Here is a 24,734-nt window from a genome sequence, read left to right as displayed (position 1 = left end):
CAGAGTGTTCTGTGTATATATCGCTGATCAGGCCTAATGATCCTTAACCCTTCGGTGTTGCCCAGGAATCTAGATTGATACATATTAGTGTCCACAGGCCAAACCACCCTTCCCTTCCATTTGGGGCTTGGTGAATTAAAAGAACCATTGCATATCATGTTTTCTAGTGTATCATCACTGAAGTGTATTAAGTGCTGGCAGTTACCAAAACACGAGAATGCGAGAATACAAAGTATGTTCAAAATCTTCATCTTGACTATTCCAAATCAGGAGGTTTGTTGCACTGTTTTATTCTGGGGCATTATTTGATGTGGTATGAGGTATGCTCTGAATAAGGTCTCATTTCCTGACCCTGCCAATCTTTTGTCCTGACAGATTTTGTCTCTGTGGCGTCTTTCCGAAAGTCAAAACCCTGTACCGACAGTTGGGAAATAGAGGAAGCAGAGTATATCAGCTTGGTGTTTGTTAGCATATTTTTCTTTCCAGGTGTATGTGCAAGCCAATAATAATAAGAGGCTGGGCCTGATGTGTCAAAACCAGAAAAATAAGCAAACATTCTTGCAGATGTTTTTGAACTACCTTTTGGTGGTGTACAGTAGTGGTCCCACTGAGTGTAATTGTAAACAGCGTGTGGAATGCTAGCTTTGTTTAAAAAATGGTGACCATAATGTTGATAACAAAACATGTCGAAAAAGTTTTATTTACCGTCATACAATTCATCACTAGAAAATGCAGCTGATTGCTCTAGATCTGAAAGCAAATTGTGCACAGGTTTAATGTCCCAATTATCAGAGAAAGTACTAGAAGTGATATAATTTAAGGAAATGTTAGCCTAATATGGCATTTGTAAAAGTTCAGTAAGACCATAAGCATCATTCAATACCCTATACTACACTAATCCTTCCGGAACTGGAACTGTTGTAATGTTTACCAGGAACAGGTCCCTTAGTTCACAGTTCGATGATGCATGTGGTTTCAGAACCACGTTCACAAGTTGTACTACAGAGCATTCTGAGAGATAGTGTCCATTCAGAAATATTAAAAAGACATTTACATAACCAACCCATAGGACCAAGGAAAGTAGTCTAATTGTAATCCAGAGATGTAACCAAGAAGTAACAAAGTATGTAATTTTCAACCGGATTCCTTCAGAAAAACTTTGGTGCAAGCCCTTATATTGAGTCGTATTGACTACTGTAACGGACTGCTCCTTTCTGCCAATGAAGGAGTTCTGGATAGGCTCCAGGTGGTCCAGAATACGGCAGCTCGCCTTGTCCTAAATTCTCCCCCCAGAACAGCATCAAAACCTCTATTACAGAAACTACACTGGTTGAGCATTCGACAAAGAGCCAAGTTTAAGATATGTTGCATTATCCATAAATGCTTAAACGGAAATGGCCCTACATACCTGGAGCAGAAATTTACCCCTTACACTCCCTCCAGATCGTTGAGATCTAGCGAGAATTTTCTGTTGGCAGTACCTCGTGCAAAAAAAACCAGACATGGAGGGAAAGCTCTATCTGTTGCAGGGCCCACTCTGTGGAACAAATTGCCTCTGGCCCTCAGGCTCTGCACAGACCATTTAAAATTCAGGAAGCAACTGAAAACTCTGCTGTTTACTGACAAAATCTAGACCTTACCCATCATCTGTATATTTATTTAGACTCTATTTGGTATCACAGCGCAGAGATACTCCGGTTGGAGTCGATTCCAGCGCTATAGAAGCCCATAAATAAATAAATAAATAAATAAATAAATAAAGATAGAGAGCATACACTTGTGGCTTAAAGGGAGAGGTGGTGGTGGCTGCTCAGGTTCAATTGAAACCGATCAGAAGTCGTCGTAATGCATGAAGTAGCCAGACACCGTCCAGTAGGTTTTTGACATCTCAGCAGGTTTTGTAGAACTGGGAGGTGATTCGATCTGTAGCATATTCACTAACCCTGTGTGTAGTGGCTGTAGTGGGGCTACTCGGAGTGCCATGGAATTTAAAACACACTCCGCACACTTTGCCTAGCTCCGCTACGCGCCACCCGCCTCCCATCCTCCCTATTAACAATTGGTATACAAGCTTAAAAAAAACAATATAAAGTATTAAAAATGCCTTACTTGAGCTGCGGTGCCCCCGGGCTGCCCTCTTCCTCCATCGTGACTTCTTGATGACAAGTCGCGATGGAGGAAGAGGGCATCCAAGGGATGCCGCAACTCAGCTAAGGCGTTTTTAATACTTTATATTGTTTTTTAAGCTTGTATAACAAATGTTAATTGGGTGGGTGGGAAGCGGGGGCTGGTCAACTCTGCTCCGCCTCGGAGTGTTCAGAGTTTTGACTACTCCGCCTTCTTCGCTCAGCCCGGGGTAGGCAAAACTCTGCACACTCTGTGGGAGGAGCGGAGCTCTCAGCCCACCCTTAACATTCACTTAGATATCAACTTTTCAAATTGAGATTTCTGTACTCATTGACTGTACAGTTGCAGTTGTTTCAACAGGAAGAAGTGATACTTCATTGTTGTTTGCAGTTCATCATTGGAGTGGAGAATATTCTGTAGATAAAGCTACCATTTGAACTTCCTCAATGGTAGCGAGAGGAGTGTGGCAAAAACCATGGAGCCCACATGAGTCCTACTGTTAAGTATGTGACACACAGTATGGTTTGATCAGAAAAATGGAGAAAAACATTTTGTCTCTACGACTGGCAAGGGGCAGAGGGAGTACCGTTTTAGTACCTTAGATAGCCAGGACAGGCACAGGTGCTATGTAGGATGGCCCAAATCCGTTCTTGTCCGCAATTCTTTTCTCCGACCAGGCCCCCAATCTTCAGGCCCCAGGCAGTTCTTGCCAGTATGACCTTCACGTCTCCAGGGCAGTGCGTTTTACTTGGACATTGTTTTGTGCGCCCCGGAATTCATTGAGTTCCTGTAAAACAGCCAAACATTCATTGATGTCAAATGGTGTTTATGCTGCCTCTGTGCTGACATTATCGAGGTCTGGTACCAACATGCTAATACCAAACTGAACTTTGCATGGAGTAGGCCTGGGCGGTAAATTCCGTACCGCTTGCGGAATTTGGGCAATTTTGAGTTCCGTGGAGAACGTGGAATTGCAAAAAATTAAATGATCTGCAACTTCGCGGAATTGTTTGCTTCCTCGCGCTTTCAAAATGCGTGTTCATGAGATATTTCTCCCCGAGCACGCAAACAGTGTTCGCAAACAGAAAAAAGGAACGGCAAACGGGCAGAACAAGCAATTCCCCGTGTTCGCAGAACTTTTGCGTGCTCGCAGAGATTTTTTACTGTTTCGCGAAGCTTTGCTTAGCGTGACTACCCAAATTCCGCCCACCCCTAGAATGCAGTACAACCCCCCAGATTTGCTAGGCATGTTATTAAGTGCCCACTGGACCATATATAGGTGACTGACTCAACTGCCATCCAAGGCTAATACCCTTGCTGTTTGTTAAGTACTGCTTCAAGTCACAGTTTTTCCTTTCAACTATTGAATTTTCCTCAGGATGGTAGGGGGAGATTACCGCAAGGCCACACCTGAACTTACAATGGTTTCTTTGTAAGATTGAGGGCAAAACGCCAGGCCCTGTTCAGAATGTAGTGTGCCAATTACGTATGTCCCAATAAAGACTTGCAAATCCTTTATAACAGTATGAGCATCAGCTGAGCCCTGTGGGCAAACCCACAGGAATCGAAAGCATGAATCCACTGCCACCAAGATGTACTTGCAGGCCCTATCTGAGTGTACGGGGCTTATTGAGCCAACAACCACCAGAGGCCTGTCTGAAATCAACAGAGGTGTCTGAGGTGGACGTGCTGTGGTTGAGCCTTTCATCTGTTGACAGATGTCACATTTGAGTCCTTGGTCCCTTTAGTTGGACCTGGCCACTAATAATGCTGCTTTACTAACAAGACTGTAGAAGTAACCTTTGTGTTTGCTGAACCCAGACCCTCATGTGCAGCTAGTATTAGTACCAATCTGGGATCAGTGTTAGATATGAATCTGTCCTGGACTCTTGGAATCTGAGCATATAGAATGTTTGGTGCATCTAACTTGCAGCAGTACTTGAGTGGAGAGCCTTTTGGCATGTGTGTGACGTTGCAGGTAGCATTGATGGCCACCATGAGATCTCTGTCAAATCTTGTACTTGCATGAGTGAGTGCAGCAACAGCAGCTGTACGTACTGTTGCCTTAGCGGCTTCATCAGCCATGGAATTCCCTACAGTGTGAACGCCAACACATTGATGACTCAATGTATGGATAACATGAACTTGTGTCAAGCATTCTTTCAGCTTTGCGACCTGTTCTCAAAGCAGTTGTGCTTGATTGTGCACCTCTTGGAATCATGAAATACATTCTGGCCCCAATAGTGAAGATAATTGTAAACAACAATATCCAGGGAATAACGGATAAGATTAGACTGGCAAAAAACACACAAAGATTACATAAAAATTACATGAGAATTAGTGCAATAATATATGGACACAAGTAAAAGAAAGCAAGATAACCATTAATTATATTCACATATAAAATTTAATACCATGGATACAAATTGATAAAAAATATTACATTATTGATCTTAAAATAAAAGATAACATTAGGAGAAAACAGATAGACTAATCTCTCTATTGTGAAGGAAGAGAGTGGAAACTTTGATGCTTTCCACTGCTGATAGTTCGGGCCAACGCGTTTCGACAGCAAGTATCTTCATCAGGACCTTAACAGCACCTTATCAGCACATATCTAAAAATTTATAAAAATAACAGATCAGCTTTCACTTGTGTACAGAATTATATATTTCATTACGTCTGATAGATCGCACTAACATTTACTGCCAGAAAATAATAATAAAAAAATAATGTTTCTGTCCCACAATATTCTTACCTCAATATTTCTTTATATAGATATTTATACATCGATATTCTAGCTCTGCACCAGCTGGGCACCCACTCACTGAGCTGTCAGACTGCTGTGTGGTGAACTCTCAGCATGCAGGGACCCTCTATGTCAGCTGAAGTGCCTTCTCTGCTAATATTTTGGAATACTTTTTATTTATAATAGAAAAAAGCTGTGCAATGTGCGTATAGATTAGCGATGTTATGGTTATGTAGATAACCCTGTCGCCCCGGGGATGAAGATAGAACGTCATTTGTACATAGTGCTTAAAAGGGCCTTATACGTGATGTTCGAGGCATGGTGATAATGTTGTGCAAAGCTATTTGTGTAAAGAAACATTGTTGTGCATGCACATATGTACAAAAGGTTACAGCAGAAATGTTATTGTGAAAAATAGGACAATGTAAGAAATGACCCACTTCTCTACATGGTCCTAATCTGGGCACATAACACTGGTAAACAAGAACTGCATCTCAAGAAGTAGAAAGAGCAGTTTAACCTAGGGAACATTATGTGGAATTCTATTTCAGTAAGGTGTGAAAACATACAACATGAAGCCTGAAAGTATGTTGGTGGTAGGAATACCAAAGGGGTGGAATACATTTTTAGAAACTGAACTAAAAACTCATTTTGCACCTTGCTTTCCTACTGAACATGACTGCGGTATACAAGTCCGACTTTTCAAGAAGTAGAAACAGCAGTTTATCTTGGAGAAAGGTATGTGGAACACTCTATTAGGAACCTTTAACAACATGCATCATTAAATCTGTGACAAGGGCTGAAATGCACTTAAAAATACTTAAACTCATTCAATCAGTAAAAAGCAATAGAGACTTATCTTCTGGTCTGCCTCATGACTTCAGTAGGTGAGAAACGAAACTGATACTGAAGTAGCTTGCACCTGCTTCTTAAAATACTTTACTGAAAACTCATAATCAAACAGAGGAGATTAGCACAGGGTTTAAGGTGGAAAAGTGCACATTCTTGAAAGTTCGCCTTTTTTTTCGAGTTGGGTGTCATGCAGCTTCAAAATATTGCATGTCAGACATCTTTACACCCATCTCTTACATTCTGAGTAAGGAATTGGAACTAAATGCACGTGGAGCACCTTGAAAGCATCCTCACAAAGGTGAAAACATGTGTTGCTAAAAGAGACTTTAGCATTTTTGACAATGATGTAAAGACAGGTATTTGCAGTCCAGTGGCAAATTGTTCTAGCTAACATTGCTCTATTTTATCCTATAAATGGAACCACTTCTTCATCTTAATCTTTCACAATCTGTTTATATGTTTGCCAGGGGTAAAACAGTAAATATTGACCAGCAGCAATTTTCAGTAGGAATGTGGTAGATTTTTCAGTAACTACCACATACAAATGATGTACAAGTACAAACAATTGGTCTGAATCTCCAAAACTCTTTTCCAGTAGTTTAGTACCTATGCTTGACAAGATTAGTACAAACAAATCTCAAAATGACCCACAAGTACTTCCAGAAAGCTGCAGTGTCTGCATCTATGCAGGAGTAATTACATGTGCGAGCATTTACATATTACTAGACCTGTTAGCCTTAGGGTGGTCGCCCCCCAAAGGGGTTGCAACTTGCCTTCACACTCCTCTGTTGATTCATTTTTTGTTTTTTTGTTTTTTAGACTCTTTGCACTTTACCACTGCTAACAAGTGGTAAAGTGTGTGTGCTCTCTCCTTTATAAATTGTGTAATTGGCTTATTCAATGTATTTATTTCATAAGTCCAGAGTAAAGTGGAATACCATATACTCAGGGCCAGTAACATAAATGCTGCTGGGGGCCTGCAGAACCTATTTTGCCACTCACGTAAGTAGCCTTTAAAACATGTCTCAGGTCTGCCATTGCAGCCTGAAACAGTTTTAAACTGCCAGTGTGACTTCACAATATAACCGTATTAACAAGCCTTAAACTACCCTTTTATTGCTTATGTCACTCCTAAATTAAGTCCTAGGTAGCCCGTGTGGTGGGTGCATTGTAATTAAAAGGTTGGACATCCACTTTTAAGTTTCAAATGTCCTGGTAGTGAAAAACTCCTACATATTTGTTTCACTACTGTGAGGCCTACCTCTGCCATATGTAATAAGTGCTAAATTTTGATTGTGAACAGGTGAGCATTTCATGTATAGTGTCTGAGAAATTATAATTAAAAATCATCTTTAATGGTAAAGTCTGATTTTAAATTACAATTTTGAAAACACCACTTTTAGTATGTTGGCATTTTCCTACCCTATGTGCCACTGAAGCCTGCTCCTGGGCCATTTGGCAGTTTTACTTTATTTATTCCTCCCAGAGAACCACACAATATACAGATTAGGTGTGTCTAGATGGGCCATCCACTTCCAGAATGTGGGAACAGAGCTGAGTACAGCCCTACTTGCAACTGAATAGGCTGTGCTCTGCCTTCACACAAAGGACTTGTTACTCCTGCATTGTTCATGCTGCCAGCTTGGATCCATGGCTAGGTAAGCAGGAAACGTTAAGCACTTCAAAGGAAATTCTCTAGAAGCCTCTACTTCAAAGGGAACACCAAGTATAAAAATAGAACTCTCCACTCTTCAGTTCACTTTCTGGAGTGCCTGCTGCAGTGCTCTACTGTGTACTTCAGAAGATTGACTTACTTCAGCTGGAAGGAATGCTATGCTGCCTTGAACCGTCAGAGGCCTGCATGGCTGCTTGAGCCCTGTTCTACTGCTGAACCCAGTACTACCTGAGTGACTCAAAGGATGAGTTAGCTTGACTCATGATCAGAGTCTAAGGGACAGGATAGGCTCCAAATATCTGGAACCTACACCTCGACCCAGCTTATGCAAACCCAATAGAATTAGCCCCTCCAAACCTGGACTCTTGGTGGTGGTGTTAAATGTGCCCAGATACCTGAAATACAAAACTTAGCACTAAGAATTTTTTTGTCTACAAAGTGCTCTGAGAACCAAGAAGAGTTTGTGACCTACTTGTCTATCCGCCCAAGGTGCATCACGAGTTGGCCTAACTTCACAGCATTTCATGCTACGGTCAAATCCCATTCAGCACCCTTTTGCCAAAAAGGTATTCGGCCTCATGGAACTCTCGTCAACTACAGCCCCAGCTCATCCTGCTGGAGCTTTTTGGCTTCCAAAATAGTGACTATGGGCCAAATTATGTCCTTGGACCGACAGACCAGTGGTTCACTAGCTGTATTACAACTACGCCGGTGGGACCACCACAGCACTGCTGCAACCTCTGAGGATCCCCTATCCCACAGTGATGGCACAGCAGTATGTGGCAGTATTATGCTGGTGCTGCTGTTGAAGCACCACCAAGCATATTACAAGTTTCCTCACTGCAACACTTTTCCTGGCGGTGAGCTCACCATGAAAAGTATGGTGGTGAGGAAACTAAGGGGGGCTGCCTGTTGCCTCTGTGCATGGGGGCATGCAGTGGGGCATACCTTGTTCCTGCAAAAAAAATGCACAACATTGTGCATTTCGGTCCATGCAGGAATAGGCTGCAGAGCTCCCACAGAAGTGCCATTCTAAGGCTCTTATATGAGCCCTAGAAAGGCACCACTGCAGGACCGCCCAACCTGTATTCCAGTCGGAATAAGGCAGGTGGGCTGACTATGGGTTTGGCAGTGTTGCAGCAGGGCACTGGCAAGGTGGCAACACCAGCAAACTCGTAATCAGTCCATCGAAATAATCTTCACTGCGACTTTGTCCACCAGCTCCCTGTTGATGACATTGCCTTCTCACACACTGTCTGCAGCTTTATCCCTCTAAACTTTACCTTCTCAGAACATTTTCTTCAGAATTCATTCTAACTCCAAAGGTAAGCGCCAACCGGATCCAATCCAATCCACTCTCTGTGTCTGACTGGCGCACCATCACAGTTGGCCTTAATATTAGACCTTGACCCAGTCTCACAAGACTAAGGGGTCTATTACGATGTCCGCCCGTGTGAAATGGGACCACCCGCTATGTGTGCCGCAGTCCCGCATACATAATTAGGATGCGCCCGCCACACTGGAGGGCACATCCTACATTTTTTACATTGCGGCAGGCTGTGCTGTCAGCAGCACCCGCCGCAATGCAAAAAAGGCGTTTGTGCATGGTGCCTGCCACGGTGTGCATGCAAATGCAGGGGGTAAAATAGGCACCCCCCATGTGCCCGCCCAACATCCACAGGGCACTCAACGAGCCCCTAACTGCAAAAACCGCATGCCTTTCTGGGGCAGCGGGCTGCTTCCCACATGAATTGTAATTTGGATGGCATTGTCTGGCAGACACCGCCACCATATTCAACCCTTTTCTCCCTGGTCGACTCGTCGACCAGGTGGATAATCGGCGGACGGTCTTCCCGTCTGCTGCTGTACCCCTGCTATATTATGAAATGGGAGGTGCACGGGAGATAATGTATGGCGGATCTCCACCGCCATGCGGGCAATCTGCCCAACATTATAATAGACCCCTAGATGTTCATGGTTGGTGATTTGATCTTTTAGGTTCTAGTTTTTACCTTAAACCTTAAAAATTCATAACTGCACTATCACTAATTGGATTTTTGTCAAGTTGGTGTCAAATAATTTATCACAATTGCTAAATTGGTGTGGTGTGCTGTCACTTTATTACTGTTTGCTGCATAAATACATTACACTTTGCTTCCAAGTTAAGCCTAACTGCTTTGTGCCAAATTACCAGAGGGTTAAACACAGGTTAATTTTGTGAATTTTGTGGGTCATCGGACAGGGATTGTGGTGTTGTTTGAGCAGAGTTACCACCCCACTAAACCAACAACCCAGTTTCTCAAACAAATGAAGCATTTTTACATATCTCACCCCAAAAATAGATTTCCTTATACCCTAGCTGGTCTTGACCAAGTGGGAATGAACCAGCCATAAAAAAGTTTATAAATGCCCACAAACTCACAAAATTGTTTGTCTTCAGTAACTTTGCTTGTCTTACACACATCTTAATTTTCCACACAGACACAAATTCAAATTCAAATAGTCTTTATTCAATATTTTTCAATCATAAAAAGACATTTTACAAATTGACCCCCCACACCCAGCAAATAGCAAGATCAACAATTAACCATTTCAACTTTATCTAAAAAAGAGCATTCTAGCTCATCCATATTTACAAAGTTTAAATATATTATATTAAAAAGGATAAAACAGTATTAAAAACGAAATTCATTCAATGCAAAATACATCAGTGTCTTAATACAATTTGCAAAAACGAATAGCAGCATGTAACAGCTGGCCCTGGGATTATTCCAAACTCATTTTACGGGCCCGAATTATCCACATCCAATGAAGGAATTTAGACATGGCTATAACCACTGGCTGAGAGGTATCAGTTCTTAAAATCCTAGTGGTCTCTCTAGCAGTTTTGAAGCCTAGCTGAACACAAATCGGTTTTAACCACGATCGTCTGGGTGCGTTATATTCTGGGCAGGCAAACAATACATGCCCAATATCTTCCCTTTGGTCAGGGCAGAAAGGGCACACCGAGATTTGGTTCCCACACCATTTCGCATTTAAAGCATTTAGTGGTAGTGTCCCCACCTTCATTTGATGGTACTTCTTCCGGTCCCCTGGGATGGTAATCCAATCCCAATAAGGTTCTAGGGCTGGTGCATGCTTGAGTTCTAAGAAGTCAGTAGTAAAGGATTGTTCAATACGACATCCAAAGCTCTTAGCCTCAACCATGTTCCAATACAGGTCACGAAGTATTTTCTTAGGTGGGAAAACATTCCTCACAGGGTCATCCCATAATGGAGATAGACCCATAGCCATATAAATTGCTTTCACCTCCCTCATCCATAACATTTTATGAGCTTTATCCGAGTCTCTAACCTCGAGGAAACCCTGGGCATACTGGGAGAGTTCCGGGGTTACCCAGAATCTCCTCCAGTAAGCAACCGATCTATATTTGGCCATATCCTCGAAGCTATGAGATCCTAGGTCATAGTGGAGAGGTATCAAGGGAGTGGATACTGGTAAACCAGTGATGTTGCGAAGAAATGTATTTTGGGCAACCGTCAACTTTGTAAGGTTACTGGGCCCCCAGAGTTCAGCCCCATAAAGGACCGCTGCTCCAACCTTTGCATTGTAGATCTTTAAAACCGGAGTGATAGGTCTAGTGTGTGAAGAATAAAATTCCTTGGTGAGTGCTCCTGTCAATTGTGCATGCCTTGTAACCAGCTGGTTGGTGTGCTGTTTCCAATCTAACTTGTATGATAGGGTAATACCCAGGTAATTAAAAACTTGGGTCTGTTCTAGTTGAACCCCTTCCATGACCACCTTCCCTCTGACATATTTCCGTTTGTGCAGAACCATGAATTTTGTTTTAGCTGTATTGATAACAAGACCATGGTCTGCACAAAACACCTCAAAAACTCCAATGGCCTTCTGAAGTCCCTGTTGTGTCTTTGATATTAGTAAGGTATCGTCCGCAAACATCAACAGGGGGATCAGTTTTACGGCCAACTTGGGTGCGTCGATCGGTTGTTGCTCAAAGTACCTGATCACCCTGTTGATGTATAACGAAAAGAGGGTTGGGGCTAGTACACATCCTTGGCGTACTCCCCTTGCAATGGGGAATTTGTCAGTTACGCTACCCTGCTGATTCCATCGGACTTGAGCAAAATTATTCTCATGCAATCTGATTAATAAGGACAAGATTTCATTTGGGATGCCCTGTTCTTGTAGAGCTTTCCACAACTTAGCACGAGGGACCAAGTCAAATGCTGATTTAAGATCAACAAAGGCTGCAAAAAGCATACCCCCCCCCCCAAGTAGCACTACACGCCAATATAATAAGACAAATCTAAAAACTTGATCAATAGTACTAGTGTGGCTGCAAAACCCTGCCTGTAGGGGTGACAGTATGTCTTGTTCGTCTATCCAGCTATGGATGCGCTGCAGTACAAACCTCACCAATACTTTTTGTATGCATGCGATAAGGCTGATAGGCCTATAATTGCCTGGATCCGAGCATGCCCCCTTTTTAAAGATTGGGATAATCTCGGCTCCCTTCCAGGTCTCCGGAATAGGCGAACCCTTCGCAATACCATTGGCTAGCAACTGGATGTAGGAAGGCCAAAGGTCCTTGTCATGCATAAATAGATCTGTGGGAACAGAATCCAAACCTGGGGCCCTCGCTTTTGGGATGTTGTTCAAAGTTTTTAGAACATCAGCTTTAGTGAAAGATAGGTAACTAGCACTCGTAGTTGTATTCAAAAATGCCTCGCACCCATCTTCATCTCCATCCTCAGAAGCGAACTGGGACGCATAATGGGAAACCCAAGCGTCTGGTAACACATGGTTCGTGAGTTCTCCTCTTTTGACGCCCCTTCCTCACTTAACCTTGTCCCAGAAGGAGGACATAGATCTTTCTTTACTGGCTCTTAAGAGATCCCACCAATAGCCATCATCCCATTCACCTTTTGCCCTAGTTTGTATTTTTTTATACATGACTCGGGCATCCTTTATCTTAACTATATCTTTTGTCTTTACTGCATCAGACAAGGCCCTGTAAGCAACCCTACAGGATTTATCATACCATTGATCCTCCTTCCTTGCTGGCCTACATTGTCTTTTAGTAACCTTTTTGACAAAGAAGAATCTCAATTTATTTAAAAACACATTGTGGATCCTACTAACATTAGATACCGGAGCCTCCACAGTGGAGTTACTCCTTAGTTCTATGATAGCCTGGGTTGTTGAATCCCTCATAGCTGCAACACTCTCTTCATTTGTTACACAGTTGGACCATCTAATATGTCTGTGGTCATTTGAGAGGGCGATTTGAACATTATCCCTTGGTTCTTCACTTTTCAATAGATCAAACAACTTAAATAACAAAATTAGTGGGTCATGATCACTTTCGGCCCGTGGCTCTATCTACATATCATCGACACTAGACCAATTCTCCTTATTAAGAATATAGTCAATACGACTATGTGATATACCATTGTTAAAAGTAAGGGCACCCTGTTTATCAGAACCCGTTCTTCCATTAGTGGCCCGTAGCCCATGCTCCACACATAAAACTTTTAGTTGCAATGCGGCCTCTGACCACTTTTTAATAGGTATTAGGGACAGCTGAGGGATTTCCCAGATATAGTCCTCTTCCACCGTAAGATCTATATCATAGTTATCTAGGGGTTCAAAGCAACAATTAAAATCACTGGCAACAATGACATTGGCATTCAAACAATATTGCTTAAAAAGAAAATCTAATTGGTCGACTGCCTCAGTGGGTTTACCACCTGGTAGCCCCCTTGAGTAAATGTTAAAAATGTAAAGATCCTTGCAGTGAGGTCGCTGGAATTTGACTAACAGAATATCAGGGCTATTAGTTTTTAGGCCTGCAACATTCCATGACACCAAGGTAAATTGAGCAGAAACATTAGCGTTAAGTAGTTCCGTGCTAGTGGTTTGACTAGCCCTACGATCTTGAGATGGAATACTTTCGCTCGTGCTTTTCTCAATTACCACCAAGTTTGAAGAGGTTTTTACATTTGTGCTGTCATTGGTAATGCAAACAGGTGGGCCACTAAGGTCATAGGCTTCCTCTAGAACCACCGAAGTATTTTGTCTGCTCATCACTTTTATCTGGGGCGTGGGAATATCACCTATTGAGGCATTTATCTGAGCCATAGGGTCTCCCACTTGGTAATCACCAGGTGGGATGGGGCATGCAATATTACGTCCCCTGCCAAGTCAATCACAATCATTTAACCCCGATAGAACCTCATATCTATTTCCCAAAGCCATTCCCCATTCGTTAGCTGGTGCCTTTGTTCCTCGACTATTTCTCACAATGTCCCACACTGGCCCCGGGGTCTTGGGGAATGTTACATTTTGTTGTTCACCATAAAAAATCTTTAGAGGGAGGGGAACACCAGTCCCACTTTTTCTTTGTGGCAGAAAGATATTAGTTAGGACATTGGGTAAGACAGCCGGGTGGGAAAAAGTCACTGTTACACAGTCTCCTGTAAACCTTTTTGGTCGATTCCCAATCCAGGCGACCCTTTTCACTGTCTTAATTTCACCCGCTAACTGCTGTTTCCCTCCTGGCGCCATCTGCATATTTCCTGTTAGCCAATGCAGTGCCTTACTGGACAGTGATGCTGGAGATTCCGATTGACCATTCGCCAAAGGTGGTACATTGGCCAACACCAGTACCACTGGAGAGGCTTCTTCTATGAATTGGAGGGGATCTGTTTCTTGACATGATACAGGCGGAATATTTGATATTACGGAACCACCATCTATAGCCACAGGGTGATTGTTAGTACTTGTTGGAGCCTGAGCCGGGCAAATAGATAGCGTTGAGCCGCTCCCCTCCTCTGTTGTACTCCCAACATTATCCTCTGTTGCTTGAACCACTTTTGTCACTAGTATTGCCAATTTGTTAACCTCACCCACAACCTTACTCTGGATCCCACCCATTCTTTTTACTTCCGCATTTAGTTTATCAATTTTGGCAACCAGAGGCTTAATGATAGATTTGATTTTAGAGTCAATCATGTCGGCTATCCTGTGGAACAACTCATCATCCCTACTGCATTTGTCACTGTCATCCCCATGCTCCATACTTCTGACCTTAGTTTTCCCAGGGGGTGTTGCCCTTTTCTTCCTCAGTCCTGATCGTAGGCCTATTCGTTTTTGCTGGGTTTTTCTGCGTGTTCTAGCAGGTCGAGTTTCCTGTTCGGAAGAGGGATCTTCATCTGTATTTTGGGCACATGTCTCATGGTCAGAGTCGACATTATTTTCTGGGTCAGTTACAACAAGAATTTCTAAATCGACTGCCGGGACACTATTTTGATCATGATTATCCCCTGGGTGTGTAGTAATGTCTATCAAGTCAATAGGAGCATCCAACAGTTGAGTTTCTATCTGTGAGGATGGTTGAGTTGGGCTCAGGGGTTGAAGATTGGGAGACTGGCTTAATCCCAGTGACTGTCTCCTTTCGCTGTTTATTTTCGTAACGACCTGAACCAAGTAGTTATCTAGTGTTTTAGAAACGATTGGGGCCATTTTTTTGGCATATTGAACACTAGATAGATAGCTAGACTTGGGAAAGATGTATCGAGTCACAAATGCAGACAGGACATAGGATGAGGAAGAAAGATGCTCAGCTTAACTTCCCATAAACAGTAACGTCGAAACGTAGTAGATAATTTCCTTACTTCAGAGGCAAGAGATGGGGCCCAGTCCAGTCGAGGACTGTCTAAGACTGTCCGCCATTTGTCCGGGCTTCGTCCGGGCGTCCCGTTCGCGTCCCACGAGGCGGCCTCTGCGCCGCTTTTGTGCACCTCCTGGTGCGGGCGTGTCGTCAGCAGTGCACACCGCCGCAAAGCCTGCCGGGAGTTGTGGTCCCGGAGCGGCGGCGCGAAGAATGACCCAGCTGACTCTCGGCCGGTGGCGGTGTGGGCTCTGGAATCTCGCTTTTGGTCCCCAGTGACTCTTGGCAGTGGCGGCGTCCCAGTGCTGGACTCAGGTAAGTATTTTCTGTAACACCCCCTCTGCCGGCCTCTGCGCCGCTTTTGTGCACCTCCTGGTGCGGGCGCGTCGTCAGCAGTGCGCGCCGCCGCAAAGCCTACCGGGAGTTGTGGATAGCCCTGGGCGAAGTTGGCGGAGTGGGGCTTCGCGGAGCTACGCGAAGTGGGCGAGAAACTACGCCCACCTCCGCACTCCGCGTAGCCCCACTCCGCAAAACCACTGGCCGCCAGCCCCACCACCCGCCTCCCCCGCCCTCCCTAAATACTTTCAAATAAAGGAATGAAATAATTTAAAAAGCACTTACCTTGCCGCCGCTGCCCACCGCGTCCCCGGGGCTCGCTATCTTCCGTCTTCTTTAGTAATGCGCATGCGCGGGCGGCCGCGCATGCGCATTTTCTCATGAAAATGCGCATGCGCGGCCGCCCGCGCATGCGCATTACTAAAGAAGATGGAAGACGGAAGATAACGAGCCCCGGGGACGCGGCGGGCAGCGGCGGCAAGGTAAGTGCTTTTTAAATTATTTCAGGGAGGGCGGGAGGGAGGCGGGTGGCGGCCAGCTACGCTCCGCCAGCTCCGCAAAATGCGGAGTAGGCGGCACTACGCACACTCCGTGCACGGAGCGTAGCTTGGCGCCCACCGCTAGTTGTGGACCCGGAGCGGCGGCGCGAAGAATGACCCAGCTGACTCTCGGCCGGTGGCGGCGTGGGCTCTGGAATCTCGCTTTTGGTCCCCAGTGACTCTCGTCGGTGGCGGCGTCCCAGTGCTGGACTCAGGTAAGTAGGCACTGCCGCAACCTCTGAGGATCCCCTATCCCACAGTGATGGCCCAGCGGTATGGGGCTGTATTATGCTGGTGCTGCTGTTGAAGCACCACCAAGCATATTACAAGTTTCCTCACTGCAACACTTTTCCTGGCGGTGAGCCCACCATGAAAAGTATGGTGGTGAGGAAACTAACGGGGGGCTGCCTGTTGCCTCTGTGCATGGGGGCATGCAGTGGGGCACCCCTTGTTCCTGCAAAAAAAAAGTGCACAACGTTGTGCATTTCGGTCCATGCAGGAATAGGCTGCAGAGCTCCCACAGAGGTGCCATTCTAAGGCTCTTCTATGAGCCCTAGAAAGGCACCACTGCAGGACCGCCCGACCTGTATTCCAGTCGGAATAAGGCAGGTGGGCTGACTATGGGTTTGGCAGTGTTGCAGCAGGGCACTGGCAAGGTGGCAACACCAGCAAACTCGTAATCAGTCCATCAAAAGAATCTTAACTGCAACTTTGTCCACCAGCTCTCTGGTGATGACATTGCCTTCTCACACACTGTCTGCAGCTTTATCCCTCTAAACTTTACCTTCTCAGAACATTTTCTTCAGAATTCATTCTAACTCCAAAGGTAAGCGCCAACCGGATCCAATCCAATCCACTCTGTGTCTGACTGGCGCAACATCACAGTTGGCCTTAATATTAGACCTTGACCCGGTCTCACAAGACTAAGGGGTCTATTACGATGTCTGCCCGTGTGAAATGGGACCACCCGCTATGTGTGCCGCAGTCCCGCATACATAATTAGGATGTGTCTGCCACACTGGAGGGCACATCCTACATTTTTTACATTGCGGCAGGCGGTGCTGTCAGCAGCACCCGCCGCACTGCAAATAAGGCATTTGTGCATGGTGCCTGCCACGGTGTGCATGCAAATGCAGGGGGTAAAATAGGTACCCCCCATGTGCCCCCCCAACATCCACAGGGCACTCAACAGGCCCCTAACTGCTAAAACCGCATGCCTTTCTGGGGCAGCGGGCTGCTTCCCACATGAATTGTAATTTGGATGGCGTTGTCTGGCAGACACCGCCACCATATTCAACCCTTTTCTCCCTGGTCGACTCGTCGACTAGGTGGATAATCGGCGGACGGTCTTCCCGTCTGCTGCTGTACCCCCGCTATATTATGAAATGGGAGGTGCACAGGAGATAATGTATGGCGGATCTCCTCCGCCATGCGGGCGATCTGCCCAACATTATAATACACCCCTAGATGTTCATGGTTGGTGCTTTGATCTTTTAGGTTCTAGTTTTTACCTTAAACCTTAAAAATTCATAACTGCACTATCACTAATTGGATTTTTGTCAAGTTGGTGTCAAATAATTTATCACAATTGCTAAATTGGTGTGGTGTGCTGTCACTTTATTACTGTTTGCTGCATAAATACATTACACTTTGCTTCCAAGTTAAGCCTAACTGCTTTGTGCCAAATTACCAGAGGGTTAAACACAGGTTAATTTTGTGAATTTTGTGGGTCATCGGACAGGGATTGTGGTGTTGTTTGAGCAGAGTTACCACCCCACTAAACCAACAACCCAGTTTCTCAAACAAATGAAGCATTTTTACACATCTCACCCCAAAAATAGATTTCCTTCTACCCTAGCTGGTCTTGACCAAGTGGGAATGAACCAGCCATAAAAAAGTTTATGAATGCCCACAAACTCACAAAATTGTTTGTCTTCAGTAACTTTGCTTGTCTTTCACACATATTAATTTTCCACACGGACACAATATTATATGTAACTAATTCATGTATGTGTATGGTCAAGTTCTGTGAATCAATACATTAATCTACATCAATAAATTGAGTCATCTCCACACCTACAGTCAAATTAGATGGGGGAATAGCATTCTGGATAGAAACACACATTCAAATTGCAAGAGGAAATTAGCCGGGTGCATGTATTAATCATCATTTGCACACATTCCTACCCTCTAAACTTTTCACATAGAATAACATGCACATTTGACATGAACAGAATTTGTCATCTTTCCTCATTATGTTTTGTGTGTAAACCATGCTCATTATCGAAACAAACTGCATTTATATCTTTCTAAAATTGACCATGAGAGGTCAATAGCAGGTACATTGCAAAAACACCTAGCTTAGTACTGCTGTTCTACAAGACCTCATTTAGAGTTGTGCTAATTTCTGTGCACATCAAGGAATTTCCTCTGTCCTAGGAAGAGTATAATTTCTGCCAGTATTATTGTAAGCTTTTGACAACCAATGATAGCAAGAACTTTCATTTCCGAAGATGAAGCAGTGATTTGGCCTGAGTGGTTGCTGTAAGTAATATCAATGAAATTATGCCATTAGGAAAGCTTGAGTTCCAGAAACATTATTGCAAGTCTCAATTAAATGAAATGGTTCTAATGGTTAAGTAGAAAATAGGAATAAAAGAACAAATGTTGATTAGACAGCAACCCCCCCCCCAAAATTACATTTCCCTGTTTTTTGCAAAATTTGTAAATATTTATCCAACATTTTTACTTGTGCTTGCTCAACAACCTATCTATTAATATGTTTAAATGAACCATTAAAGGTAAAACAGCTATCAGCTTGTGTTTAACCTACTTTGCACTGTGTTCTCTCAGATCAGAAATGTGGAAACAAACCAATGCTTAGATAACATGGGCCGTAAAGAAAATGAGAAAGTTGGAATATTCAACTGCCATGGAATGGGTGGAAATCAGGTAATGTAAACTAAAACAAATCTTTTAATATTGTTCTTTGAATTATATTGGTATTTTGTTGTTATTTTAAAGAGTTTTACAGTAGAAAAGTTGATATCAATGGATTTGAGTATGTTTGAGTTGGGGCAATACAAGCATTGAGAGGAATAATAGCAGTATTTATTTTTTTAAACATATGAGATGGTCTAACCATTCTATTTTGTTTTGTGAAGTGGAGGAACAATTACCAGATTATCAAAGTTATTCTGGTGCAGTAGATTGCTATCTTTGGTTGTCAGACTGTAACAGACTACCATCCAACTTTTAAATCATGTGAATTAGAACCTCATTCCTTTTGGAATACATTAATAGTTAATTAACAATTCCCCAGGTCTATTGGTATTAAATAGTATTTAGCATCATTGTAAGACAATGGCTCTTCTGTTCAGAATAGTTATAATCATAGCAGAAAATGTTGCAATTTAACTTGTGAATTTTATCGTGGGAATAATGAACAACCTTTCAAATTTAGCAATTTGCCCCTTCCAATTCAGAAATAGTATTTTTTTCATGAGCCATTATGAAGATTGATGTAAATCTAATACATACTTTAAAATCTTATGAGTGCATTTTTCTTAATTCAGCAGTATGATTGTTGTAAGAGAAATAATCCTCTTTAGCAGATATTAATTTAGTTGTAATATCCTTGTTCAAAACAGCATTGGTATTCTCCATTTTTAAGTAAAATTAGGAAAGTCATCCAACTTAATGCTATTGAAGTAAGGACATGTTCAGAGATATGAATGTATTCACTTTTCGTATTCAAAATGGAGTGAGCTAAATTTCTTGATGGGCTCTAAAGTAAACATCAGGATCCTCCAAAAAAGTATTTGAAATAAATATTCATTGTGGATGCATTCAGTTGGCATGCTGCTGGTGTGCCAGAGGTGCTCCCATTGCACCCATCAGTGCCTTTACCCCATTCCATTCCAGAAACCATGTTTCTCCCCTACCTAATGATACCCTGCTGCACTTCTCCATGCTGTATATAAACATTGTGACTCACTGCACTTCTGAAATACCACAGCACACAACACGGCGGAAGTGTTCACATGTGCCTCCTGCAACTTCTCAAGCACTCTCCTGTAAACTGCCCTCACCAATTCCACACCAACAGAACCCAGCACCCAGCTCGCTCACACAAATCAGCCACCAACTCACCCTAACACAGACCAAACAACCCAAACACATCCTCATGCATACTCTTCAATTTCTGTTTGCTTACCAAGCATACCACAGAGATAAGGGACCTACAGCACAATCACTCTCTGAACATGCCCTTTCTCATGAAAATATGGCTAGAAACCCCTGTGCAGAGCCCCCTAGGGATCATCCCTCAACCCCACCCTGTTTAACGTCTACCAGACACCAACATTATCCAATCTGGAAACATCATCACCATCTCCTACACGAGGCAACCTAACTCATCTTCTCACTAACAGACAAGACAACCACCAACGGAACCAACAGCAACTGCGTCACCATGGTATTAGAGTAGATAAGGACCAACTGCATGAGACTCACCTCCAACACAATGGATGTACTTGTCTTCAGAAATAAGACCTCCCCATGGGACTCCCTCTGGACATAGGACCAACACCCAGGGAAACATGCAAACAAATCTTGGGATCATTCTCGACACCAAACCCAACATGATGGCACAAATGTGCTGTGAGCATCTCCTGGTTCCAAATCCTATACATTCTTCAAAAGATCTTCAAGTGGCTGCCACAGAATGCCAGAAGGTTTGTAAGGCAAGCACTCATTACAGGCAGGATGGTTTCAACAACACAGTCTATGCCGGAAGCACTATCGACCTTTCTCAATGCCTTCATCAACTCAGCCACATTCTTGGACACCTGGGGCTGTATTACAGAGAGTTCCCCTGGGGTGCAATGGGAATGTGTGCCCACTCTGTGCGCCCCCAGGGCACTTTAGTATTACAGAAGGGGCTGCGGATGCTTGTGCGGCCCCTTCTGTAATACAAATAACACTGGTGCACACCTTGAGCCAGCACTATCAGAAGAGGGCATTCCTTCATTTGCATGTGGAAATTGGAATTCTCTTTGTAACCTTATGGAAATTAAAGTTAGATTATCTGCTAATCATCACACCCAAACTGAGGGACAGATTGAAAGAATGAATCAGTGCCTTGAGCAATATCTGTGTCATTATTCAAGATTGTTCTAATTGGATAGATTTTTTTTTGGAATGTAGAATTTGCATAAAATGATTCTACTAATGAATCACTAGGTTTTTTCCATTTTATTCTGCATATGATCTACATCCTAGAATGATGAATATATATTTGTGCGAACAACTCATGCACATTCAGGAAACACCTCAAAATAATTGAGCAAAAGCTAAACAAAGATATAAGGTTTACACAGATATGCACAGATGACCGCGAAAGACCTGTAACATTGGATAACAATTGTGCCTATCCATAAAATACTTATGTCTTAAGGATTGCAAAAATTTCAACCCTGGTTTGTTGGACCTTTTAAGATTCTCAAGACAGCCATCAAGTTAGAATTGCCTGCTGCCTTACCGGTGCACCCAGTATTTCACATTTCATTGATAAAACAGTAATTGAAGGAACTCGTACACCTATAATGCCCTCTGTTCAGGTGGGAGATCAAGCTTAATATGAAGGGGGAACTATGCTAGATTTAAAAATAATAAGAGTCTTTCTTCATTATCTTATTGACTGGAAAGGGCATGGACCTGAAAGTAGATCTTGGGAACCTGTAGATCATATACACGCCCCAAGATTACAGAAGTAATTTCATCAACAACATTCAAACAACCCCAGCCCCATGAGGAGGGTCCTGAAAGAGGTGTACTGTCAGGGCTTCCTGAACAAAGGGATCAGGATGAATGGGTACACAGCAGATGGGCTGCACCATGTTAGTTGCATCCAAATGTTAAACTCAGAATCATGCACTCACTGGAGTTCCAGCTCTTGAGAGATTGGCAGCTGTTTTTGAGGCACAGGCGGAGTAAAAGCAGCATCTGCACAATTTGATTTGATTTTTTTCTAGAGCGCACAAATCCCCAAAGTTGCCTTGGTGCTAAGAAACTTAAGAGAAACTAACCAAAGGACTTATGGGGTTAGGACGAAAGAGAAAACAGCTAAGATTTCCACTGTTTACCAAAGCTAAAAAGAGTTGACTGACTTTTGAGATGGAATAGCACTTTATTCCATAGCTGGCAGGTGGGATTTTCAAACCTACATCCACCCCAAAGACTTTCTTTATTTTGGGGACAGAGTCTGAGTTTAGGGCAGAAGATTTCGGTCTTCTTTTTTGGTTGATACCACCCAAACTTCCTTCCTTGTAAGGTAGTCAGGTCCTTCACCATGCAAGCCTTTATGTGCTAAGCAATGTGCCTTGAATGCAACCCTTTTCTTTTTACAGGAATCCAATGAAGCTGCACTAGGCCATTAGACACTGACTGTTTAGGAAGTTATTTGAGGAGGTGGGCAGCTGCATTCTGTTGCATCTGGAGCTTTTGGAGTGCCAATTTTTGGTGACCAAAAAAAGGGCAATACATCAGTCAATTCTGGATAGTGGATAGGGCAAGAGCAATAACCACTGATTTATGAAGCTGGAAAGGAATTTGTTAATCTGTTCACTGAATGACAATTCAGCATCAAAGACTACTCAGAGATTCCTTACCTTGGAAACTGGCTCCGGGAGAGAGGTAAGGGTCTGCAGCAACCGTGAATAATTCCCACAACTGGTCTCCTTCCCAAAAATAAAAACCTCTGTTTGTCTGACTTTGAGTAGACTGGTAAGTTTCATCCAGTTAAAAATAGCACTGATGCACCTGTTGAATCTGTGGACAACCACATCCATGTTTCTCAAGACTGATACCACAATCTAGGTATCGTCTGGATAGGCTACTGTGGCAAAGACAAAAGAGTGGATCCACTTAACCTTAAGAAGTGTGGGTCTAAGCAATGCCCCATGAGGGACCCCGCACGGATTGAGGGAAGGATTTAGAATTGAACTCCCCAAGTACCACAATCTGCTCACAATCCATCAGAAATTTTGAGAGGATATCATGCCCGAACTGGTTCTTCCAATTTTTGTTAGGCACTGTAACAGAACTCCTTGGCTTACCATATCAAAAGCAGAGGAATGATCAGAAGGACCACTGCAACTCTTCCTCCAATATATGGCTCTGATCTCCTCTGAAACAGTTATCCTCTGAAACAGTTATCAAAGAAGTCTCAGTGCTATAGCCAGATCTAAAGCCATACTGTGTCCAGGAAATTGTTATTTTCTGGATAACCTAATAGGCTAGTATTAAGATGTTTTCAAGTAACTGCTTAAGGTAACTATGACATTGGATGGGTATTTTCCCATCCTTGGATCCAGCAAAGGTTTTTTTAACAGAGGCAGAATTAAAGTATTTTACCAGTCTGATGGAAAAATACCTGCTTGGGTTATGATATTCAACAGAGCACTTAGGATTGGGGCAAGACTTTCTACCAAAGGTTGCACTACCTTAGCCTGACAGGGATCCAAAGCAGCTCCTGACTTAATATGGCAGATTAACTGAATCACTTGATCAGTAGTCAGGAGTGAAAAATTGCGTTGCTAAGGCTTTCTTGACCTCATAAACCGGGATTGTGGGCTAGGGTAAGATGGGTAGTGGGTGGAATCAAATTCCCTATATTGTTAGGAAAATGGCGGTGGGTTGACGCCGGACTTGAGAGCCCCGATCTGGTCGGGAGAACGCCCGGTGTAATTCAAACTTTATCAGATGGCATGACACTTTCTTAACAGTGAGCAATTAAGAGGGGCATATTTCGTTCACTCTGCGCTATTTTTTAAAAATGTGCTCGCTTTTTTTTCCCTGTTTGCATCGAGAGCTGCGGGAAGCGAGAGGCTGGCGTTAGGACCCTGAAGTAACCGGTTTATCCAATGGGAGCTGAGTCTAAGGCGAACCTTTAGGTGGAAGCAGAGGCGGAGGGAGTTGTCAGCACGATGAGGGAAGGCTGTGGAGAACGTCAGGCGAGGTTATGGTGCCGGATAAGGTCGGCTACAGCTAGAGTCAGCTTTCGAACCTCCGTGGTTAGAGGAGGCATATACATACGGTCAGTAGCAGAAAAGCGGGGCTGGTTGCAGCAGTGCTCTCAGAATTGCAGGGAGTGCTGTAGTAGATTGGAGCGTGGTAGGTTTTACCCAGACCTTGTGGTCAAAAGTAGTACCCTTTTCGCCATTGTGTTGTGGAGGAATGGACATTGCCCCAGAACGGGCTCTTAATGCGTACCACAGTGCCTGCTCTAGAATTGAGGGGGAACCTCAGGTGTTAGATCTTGAAGGGGGCAGAGAAGGAGAAAGTAAGAAAACTATACACTTTCCTGTGCTGTCGGTACCAGCACAGTTTACCAAGAATAGATATCTGCTGCGTTCTAATTCCGACCTTCAAAAGACTGGTCTATTTCCACTACATGTTTCTGTAGGTCCTGAGGTGGTGATTCCACTTACCCCTCGGCGGAGAAAAAAGGAAAAGAAAGAGAGAAAGGAGAAAATCACAAAGACAGGGGAGTCCAAAAAGCTTAAGTTACCGAAAAATTGTCCCCCCTCGTTAAAACCTACTCCCTCATTATTATCTTATTTTAAAATTATGGAGCAAGTGATGGTTTCCAAGGGGGAAAGCTTCCTTCACCATCTCTCACTCCACAGACCACGGCCACAGCACATGTAGCTCCTCCTGTCCCTGTTGAAAACAGATACTCCTCCTTAGTCTGTGACCCTG

General features: G+C 43.5%; 1 protein-coding gene across 2 annotated transcripts in view; it reads left to right on the top strand.

Moving 5' to 3' along the window:
- The window catches only part of GALNT13 (polypeptide N-acetylgalactosaminyltransferase 13), a 1,171,447-nt gene that overhangs the window by 811,841 nt on the left and 334,872 nt on the right, over positions 1–24,734 (top strand). For both annotated transcript variants that reach the window (XM_086956679.1, XM_086956678.1), the window contains exon 9: positions 18,825–18,923. In XM_086956679.1, the coding sequence (XP_086812805.1) occupies positions 18,825–18,923 (99 nt within the window). The remainder of the gene's footprint in view (positions 1–18,824; positions 18,924–24,734) is intronic.

The sequence above is a fragment of the Lissotriton vulgaris genome, chromosome 2_1 (assembly GCF_964263255.1).
Source record: "Lissotriton vulgaris chromosome 2_1, aLisVul1.2, whole genome shotgun sequence".
NCBI lineage: Eukaryota > Metazoa > Chordata > Amphibia > Caudata > Salamandridae > Lissotriton > Lissotriton vulgaris.
Note: the sequence above shows the minus strand (reverse complement) of the source record. Positions and strands in the feature narration are given on the sequence as shown.